This window comes from Pygoscelis adeliae, unplaced genomic scaffold (assembly GCF_000699105.1).
Source record: "Pygoscelis adeliae isolate BGI_AS28 unplaced genomic scaffold, ASM69910v1 Scaffold154, whole genome shotgun sequence".
Taxonomy (NCBI): Eukaryota; Metazoa; Chordata; class Aves; order Sphenisciformes; family Spheniscidae; genus Pygoscelis; species Pygoscelis adeliae.
The window spans coordinates 1,063,964-1,071,690 of record NW_008825113.1 but is presented as its reverse complement, the minus strand read 5'-3'; the positions used below and the strand labels follow the sequence as shown (position 1 = coordinate 1,071,690).

Genomic DNA, 7,727 nt, shown 5'->3' with positions numbered 1-7,727 from the left:
CCCCCCCCCTTACCGAGCCCCGCCGGGGAGAGCGGAATTCAGTCGGCTGGGGAAAAAAAATCTCGCCTCAGGCGCCGGTGCCGTGGTGTGAGTGCTGTACGCACGGTTTGATACAGGTTTTTAAGCACAAATATGTTAAAATCAAGTCTACAGAATTGGGAGGAAGGCTGCTTCTGATCAGCATGTTGAATTTCAGGAGAGCATCCATTGATCTTTCCATTCAAGTAGTTGTTACGTGGATTTTTATGGCTATTTGGAACTAAATTACTACCTTTGCCAACCACCTGGAAGGAGAGAAATCACTCATCTGTATCATAAACGAAAATATTAATAAGGTCCGTTATAATAACCACGAGCTGATTACTTAATACCTTACCTGGATCAAAATTAACTGAAAATATTCAGGATTGATCCAATCTTTCATCCAGTCCGAGGTACATCTTTCTCATCTCTTTTCAGGCGGGTTAGTGCAGAAGGGCAGTTTGTTATATGCAGAGCATATAAACACTATTTATTCCTTAACCTTAATTTAACTTATTTTTTTGTTTGGAAAGGAAGTCAGCAAAGGATGCAGTCGCTGATGAATCTGCGAAAGCAGACTCTTTAGCATCATGTATGTGGCATTTGTCTTAGGATTTTCATTAATAAAGAGAAGTTAGCTGATGTGTAAATTGTGTGTGCAGTTTGTATGACATTTTTCTACTTTTGATTTTACGTGAAGACTTAGTTGTCATTTGCTAAAGGTGTTCCTTTTGCTGTTTCCCAAAAATCATTCAGAAGCACTGGTATTCATGACAGAACAGGATACTGTCTGCTGTTGATCTGTTCTGAGTTCCAGATTTATAACCTTACCTGGCACAAACGAAGGCGATTGGCCGCTAGGATGCGAGAGCCCTGTATCCTGCTGGGATACAAGAGTTAATCTAAATGAATCTATAATCTGAGTGCTACTTCAGTTGTTGCTGCAAAGTACCAAAAGGGTACTGTAATGAAATCTTTTGAGAAGGTACCAGGTAGTAGATCTTGAGGCATTGATGGATGTGAATAGAAAATTCAGTTGATGGCTGAACGTAGGTGTGTAGAGGAAAGGGGAGAGATTGGTTTCAGCGGAGTTACCGCTCAGCATAAAGCGTATTTCCAGTTTACATCACACTGAGTTTGCAGAAAGGCAACAAAGCTTTGGCCTTTTCGGAATTCTGCCGTGCAAAACAAACCTATGCTACTGCTGCTGCACCAGGAGAAAACTATACTGTGAATTAATTTTCATTTACATTGTAATACTACTGCTTCAGTAGTAACTAATAAGAAACACAGATTTCAGTATTAGTCTGTAAAAGAAAAGAACGTTGGATACTGTTCTGAAATTTTGTAGGGATTTCTTTAAATAATACAACAAGTTAAAGATAAGACTTAAATCCTGTAAGTTCTTTTAAAAAGCATATTTAACCCAGTTTTTATAAAAATGTGTTTATAGGTCATTGCTTATAATGTAGCTGCATCTGAAGAAATACAAAGTGGCTTTGTGTCATGCTGACTAACAACGTAGGGCATCATTTAATGGTACGTCAAGCGATGATTCCAAGAAACCTGAAGCCGTTTCCATACATTTGTGGGAACAGAATGTGGTCGATGTGGTCGGGTTACAAACCTAAAAGCAACATCAAGGACTCTTACAAAATTCTTGAGCTTGAGGAAGGATGTTCCCTTGATGATATCAGAAACTCATATCGAAGTCTTGCCAAAAAATACCATCCAGACAGCGGTTCTGCCACAGCTGATTCCGAAGCATTTATGAAAGTAGAAGAAGCGTACAGAGTCGTGCTCAGTGATGCGGCGACCAAAAAGAAAGCAAACGAGAATAACGAAGAGGAGGAAGATCAGTTCAAACCAAAGGCCCCACAGCATAGACACTACTTGAGTTTTGAAGGCGTCGGTTTTGGAACACCGAGCCAAAGAGAAAAGCAATACATGCAGTTTCGAGTAGACCGTGCTACTGAGCAAGTGTTGGAGTACCGGAAGCAGAGACTTGAAAGCCAGCGTGCTGTGACTGACCTAATGAAAGCCAAAGATGTGAAGCAGAGCAAAAAGGTGAAAATAACTCAGGCAGTGGAACGGTTGGTTGAGGACCTCATCCAGGAATCGATGGCGAAAGGAGACTTTGACAACCTCAGTGGCAAAGGAAAACCTTTGCAGAAATTTTCAGACTGTCCACATATCGACCCTATGACTCACAACTTGAACAGGATTTTGATCGACAACGGATACCAGCCAGAGTGGATCCTGATGCAGAAAGAAATACGGGAAACTATTGAGCGGTTAAGGAGGAGTATAGTGGCATCTAGAAGTAAGCTTGGAGGGCCAATGACACCATATAGGCAAAAGCAATGGAATCGTATTTGTGAGCAATTTATAGAAGATATCAGGAAATTAAACAGAAGAATTGACAACTTCAACTTAGTTGTTCCTATTCTGAGCAGACAAATGGTGCACTTCAGTGCAGACAAAGAAATTGTTCGAGCGCAAAAGACTTACGAAGCTTTGATGGAAAACAAAGAGGCTTCTAATTCAGACACAAAGGAAAATGAAGAGGAAAATGTTAAAAGGTTTGGGTGGAAGTCTTCTCTATTTAAGTGGCTAAACCTTACATTGAAATAAGATAATATTAATTCATCTGTCTTGTCAAGATTTTGAATGCACTTTATTAATGAAACTTGTAGCACTAGAGAAATTTCAGGTACACTGAAAATGTAAAATCCAGCTGTCCGCTGTTACACCAGTTAAAAGGAATTGGGTTGTCTGATGTGCATTTGCAGGTGCTTAATTGATTTATTTGTGAATATTGTTAAGGAACAAATAAATTCAGTTATCCTCTTGCGGCTCATTTTACTTCTGCTTAAATCAAAATTAACGCTTCACTTTAGCACAGAGTATAATCACTTTTACAGTCTGTTATCTCTTCGAAAGGTGAAACTGAGGCATAACAAAAACACGTTAAGGACAAAGTGGAAGTAAAAGTCTTGCTGTGCGCTGTTAGTTTGACCTTTATCCTTTCTTATTTAAATGCTTACAGCTCATAAATTGCTGACAGGTTTCATGTAGTTTTTTTAGAAGTACATTCATCTCTTCAAGGTTAAATTAAATGGGAATGAAGGGAGGGTTCTGGATGTCTGAACTTGGACTGTACCTTCTGCAGAAGTCCATTTTTGGATCTGGCTTTTAACACAGAATGAGATCTCAGAAAGCATCCGAGCAAATAAGGAAGACTGGCCAAAACCGTACCCTAGTTGCAGGGCTTTTTGGAGGCGAGAGGAGAAGGGAATGTTAATTTTCAAAAGTAATTGCACCATTTAATTATTTTAGAATATTGGCGTCGAAGAACTTTCTGTGAAATATTGCTGTACTATTAAAGTTTCTGGGCGATGTCTTGGGGGATGGGAATATCTCCATGATGCCAAAGAGTTATTTACCTTTGGTAACCTCTCAGCTCCCCACACGATCTGATTTTCCTGGAGGGCTTTGCCTTTGAAAAGGTGTCACTGGATGTATCGATATCTGTGTGGGCCCCCTTCTCACTCATGCCTCTGTGACTCAGACTGTCACTGTCTCCACCTGTGCAGGAGTTGTGCAGTGCCCGGCCAGTCTGTAGGAAGGTGTCCCATAGTTCTCTGGTATGCCATGGAGCGGGAATTTCCACTCTCAGAGCTTCAGAGATGAAAGCAAGACAACGATCAGAATCATCCTTTGGCAGATGCCCCAGCATCTGGGTTAATGCGTTTGCTTTTGGGCAGATAATACCATATGTGCTTCTTTTGGTCTTTGTGCGTTTGCTCATCTAGATAAGGTCTTAACACACAGGCAGAACGGTATTTATATTTGTTGGTAGAATTAATTAATTGAAGTCTCATTTGTCAGAGGGTATTATATGATCTAGTAATATGATTGAATATAATTTATTTATTGGTAAACACTAGGTCTTTTGAGCCTTTGTGTTACGGCAAATAAGTGATAATGACAAGATGTTTGTCATGTTTTAGAAAATAGGGCTAACCTCAGCTTTCTTTAACATACCTTTTTGTAGGAATTAAGGTGGTGAAAGTAAAAAGAACGGTGTTACGTGCAGACTGTTGCCGGTAGGTCATGCCACTGGGATGCTTGTGCTGTGCCGTGCCGTGCCCTGGTGTTAGCTGAAAGGTTTAGATCATGGCTGCTAGTTCCTCTCTGCTGAATTCAGTTAGGAGGCAGGGGTACACTAGTGGTGCACGGATCAGTTGGGCCAGCCGGTCATTGATGTGCTCTTCAGCGGCTTTCCAGGTTTGCAAAGATGGTAAGAAATAACGGGTGTCTTGCAGATGTAGGAGTTAAGTCCTATATAGTGGTGAAGTGGGAACAAAATGTGCGTGTGGTCTTGATCTGCCACATAAGTAGCCCCAATCTAAATGCTTAGAAAGGAAAATCAGGTTACGTGGCAGTCCTCTTGTTTCTGGGGACTCAGTAAGAGTTCAGATTGCTGTCCTTTCCTTTGTGATGCGGATATTTGAGACCACACCACATTGAGATCGTGGTGTTAGACCAGGTGATAGCAGAAGGCTTTGACCTCATAAGCTCCTCACTCATTTTAGCAGCTGTGTGTATGCATGTCTGTTTATTTCAATAGCTTAGCTTTAAATGAAAACTGTAAATTAAACATACTCCTGTGGAAGTCCTTTGACATAGTACTCTTAAAAAATATCGGATTTTGCTTCTCATTATGACCTACAGGAATTGGATCTGAATTGCTGTTTAAACTAATCCAGCGTCAGTTTTAAAAAGAGCTAATTGCAAATCGAATTCATTGCACGAGAGTAAATAGAAACCAGATTGTGATAAATCCAGCTTTGATGGAATCCGCTTTGGCTCACGATGAAGATAAGTATCTGCAGTTTAAATATTTAAGTTGCATAATGGATAAGTCGGCACACTGAGTGATTTTTATGTTCCTTTTAAAACTACTTGGTTTTAAATGGAGTAGGTATGACCTGACTCTCGGCACTTTAAATCAGCCTTACGCTGTTGTCATGAGAAATTGCTGGGCACAAAAATCCACTTCTTCAACGTTTACGGCAATGTTGATGAAAAAAAGAATTTAAATTTTTATTTTCCCCAGGTGTGTGGAGGAGTATATTTTTGCAGGGCTGGTCTATTTTTTTGTTGCTCTGAGCTCACAAAACCTTAAGAGCAGTGTTTGGTCAGTACTTCTAGAACAAGTAATACCAAGTACTGCATACGAATTAGAAAAACCCAGGAGAGAATGGCCTTCAGAAGCGATTTTTCTATCTGACACTAGGCTGTTAATTTGAATTTGATAACTGTTATCTTATTACTGTCCTCAAAAGGATGAAATCATTCCTGATTCCAGATGCCAGTACACGTTGCTTATTCCCAGAACTCCCTATGTGTTGGTCTAATTATCATAGGGATTGTGGCTTGAAAGGCTCATCTAGATGACATCTTAATGTGAAGACAAAATATTATTTATATTTATCATTAGGCTATATTAATTGAGGTATCAGTTTTTCTCAGGGTGGGGAATCTGTTTCTTGCCCGACAGTCTGACAGCTCTTTCAAGCACTGTTAGCAAGCTACATGATTATACAGGTTAGTGTTTTCCAATAAAAGGAAAAGACATACAGCTGTAGGCTGTCTGAAATAACGTCTCGGGCCATCCTATAAATGGAAGAGTTTCTATATATGCTGTAACTGTTGAGGCCTGCTGAATACCTTTCTGTTTCAGAGTAATGACGGCTCTCGGGATGCACATGGAGTTACAGAGAAGGCTGGGAGAAGGACTATAAGTCACGAGAAGCAAGAGCAGGGCATGATGTTAGAGACAAAGGCAAGCGGTAAATCTCTATTCTTAGTGGGAGAAACTGCCACTGTGAGGGAGAAGGGGATGTGTGGTGTCTCCCCTACCAGCTGTGTTTCCCTGGGTGTGGCAACCGCCCAGTTTACCTTCCCACAGCTGAGATCAGCTGTTAAGAAAAGAGAAATGTGTGTGTGCACGCGTGGGGTGTGGGAGGGGTGATAGGAAGGGTCTGGAAAGGAGAGATGAGATTAGGGGGAAGGCAAACGGCGCGTGATGCTTCCAGATGAGGGTGAGAAGATGGTGGCACACGTATTAACAGGGGCAGAGGTTGGGGAGTAGGCACATGTGAATTACAAAGAAAAGTTGGCTGTGATCCTTTTCAGTGAACAGCGAGGCAAGAGTTTTGTTACAAACTTTTTCTTCATGGTTCGGTTCTGAGCATCACGAGTAAGAAACAACTGTTCCTATTGATCCTCTCTGCAGCAGATAGCCTCTTCTCTGGGCCAGCTGAAGTGAGGGAGGAGGAGCTGCTTCAAAAGAAGACGGTGGCTTAGCTCCAGACCTGGTGGAACACAGTGAGCACATAAAACCGAAGGAAAAAAGGAGGGGAGCTGAGAGTCGAGGGCGTGAAGTACAACTTTTAACTTTGAGTGGGATTTCACGGGGCCACAGCTAAACTGCCTTTTAACGAGAAACTGAATATTGTCTTGCCATTCAGTTGCCTCTTTATAGGCCTTTCTCACAGTGCTCCTTTCCTTACTTAGTGCCCCATATTGCTCTGCATTGTGCTTGAGCAATATCCTTGAAATGCCTTCCTCTTTCTTTGTTTATCCCATTCCACTCTTAAATTTCTACTTCCCGCTTTTTAGATTGATTCACCAGAGTGTGAATTTTCAAGACTAATCACTTTCCTAACTTCAGTACTTAAATTGATTAAATTGCAGCATTTTCCCTTAGTATCTCTAAAATCTTGACGTGAAATCTTTTAGACAACAGTCTGTATTTTACAAGAAGATGGTTCTTTCTTAAGGAACCTCCGGTGCTGGAATGACTCTCTTTCCAATGCTTTGGCAAGAAATAGGCCAGAAAGCCAGAAAAAGAGAAGTGAATCCCGTGCGTGGGAAGTATGAAGGGAATTCACTGAGAGTCAAAAATTTGGGGTCACTTGGTATGTCTCAGGCACGTTCGAAACAATGCTGCGAGCAGACATCTATTCGCATCCATTGCGCAACCGAAATGTATAGAATCATAGAATCATAGAATCATTAAAGGTTGGAAGAGACCTCCAAGATCATCGAGTCCAACCATCAACCCAACAACACCATGCCCACTAAACCATGTCCCTAAGCGCCTCATCTACCCGCCTTTTAAATACCTCCAGGGATGGTGACTCACCCCGCTGGCTCGTCCCCAGCCCCTGCTCGCTTGCTGCGTTCGGGAAAGGGGGACCGCGGGGAGCGAGAACGTGAACGTCAGCAGGCTGCTAATGAGGGTGGCGTACCGGTGGTGCAACTACTGCTCGGGCTGTGTTGAAGCTGGCTGGGAAATGCGGTGACGTCGGGAAGAAATAATTCACATACTTCTTCCCGGACAGCTGGGAGGAACGCAGAATTACTTACCAATTCTGTTTATTTTTGTCAAACGAGGCACGGGACTAAGGGGTAACAAACAGCCATTTGCGGTGAGGTGCATACGTGCCAGTACGGGAGCCGCTTGGAAAACGTTGAGGTTAGCGCGTGGTACTTCACTCGTGGGACAGCGCGAGGCGACGTGGGCCATAAGCGGTTTGGGAGGTGGCTGTAGGCGTCCGGTGTGGCGACCGGACCCGCAGGCTGGCGGGGGCCGCTCCGCTGGCGGGGCGCGGGAGGGGGCAAGGCAAGGCGGG

At 42.5% G+C, this 7,727-nt stretch overlaps 1 protein-coding gene across 2 annotated transcripts; it reads left to right on the top strand.

Moving 5' to 3' along the window:
- The first annotated feature begins 230 nt into the window (after positions 1-230).
- DNAJC28 (DnaJ (Hsp40) homolog, subfamily C, member 28) lies at positions 231-2,875 on the top strand. 2 transcript variants are annotated; one of them, XM_009327948.1, is made up of 2 exons: positions 231-434; positions 1,475-2,875. In XM_009327948.1, the coding sequence occupies exon 2, from the start codon at positions 1,528-1,530 to the stop codon at positions 2,653-2,655; it is 1,128 nt and encodes a 375-aa protein (XP_009326223.1). In that variant the 5' UTR covers positions 231-434; positions 1,475-1,527; the 3' UTR covers positions 2,656-2,875. The 2 variants fall into 2 exon arrangements, with proteins under 2 accessions (XP_009326223.1, XP_009326222.1); XM_009327947.1 differs by having other exon boundaries at positions 778-2,875.
- Positions 2,876-7,727: the final 4,852 nt, after the last annotated feature.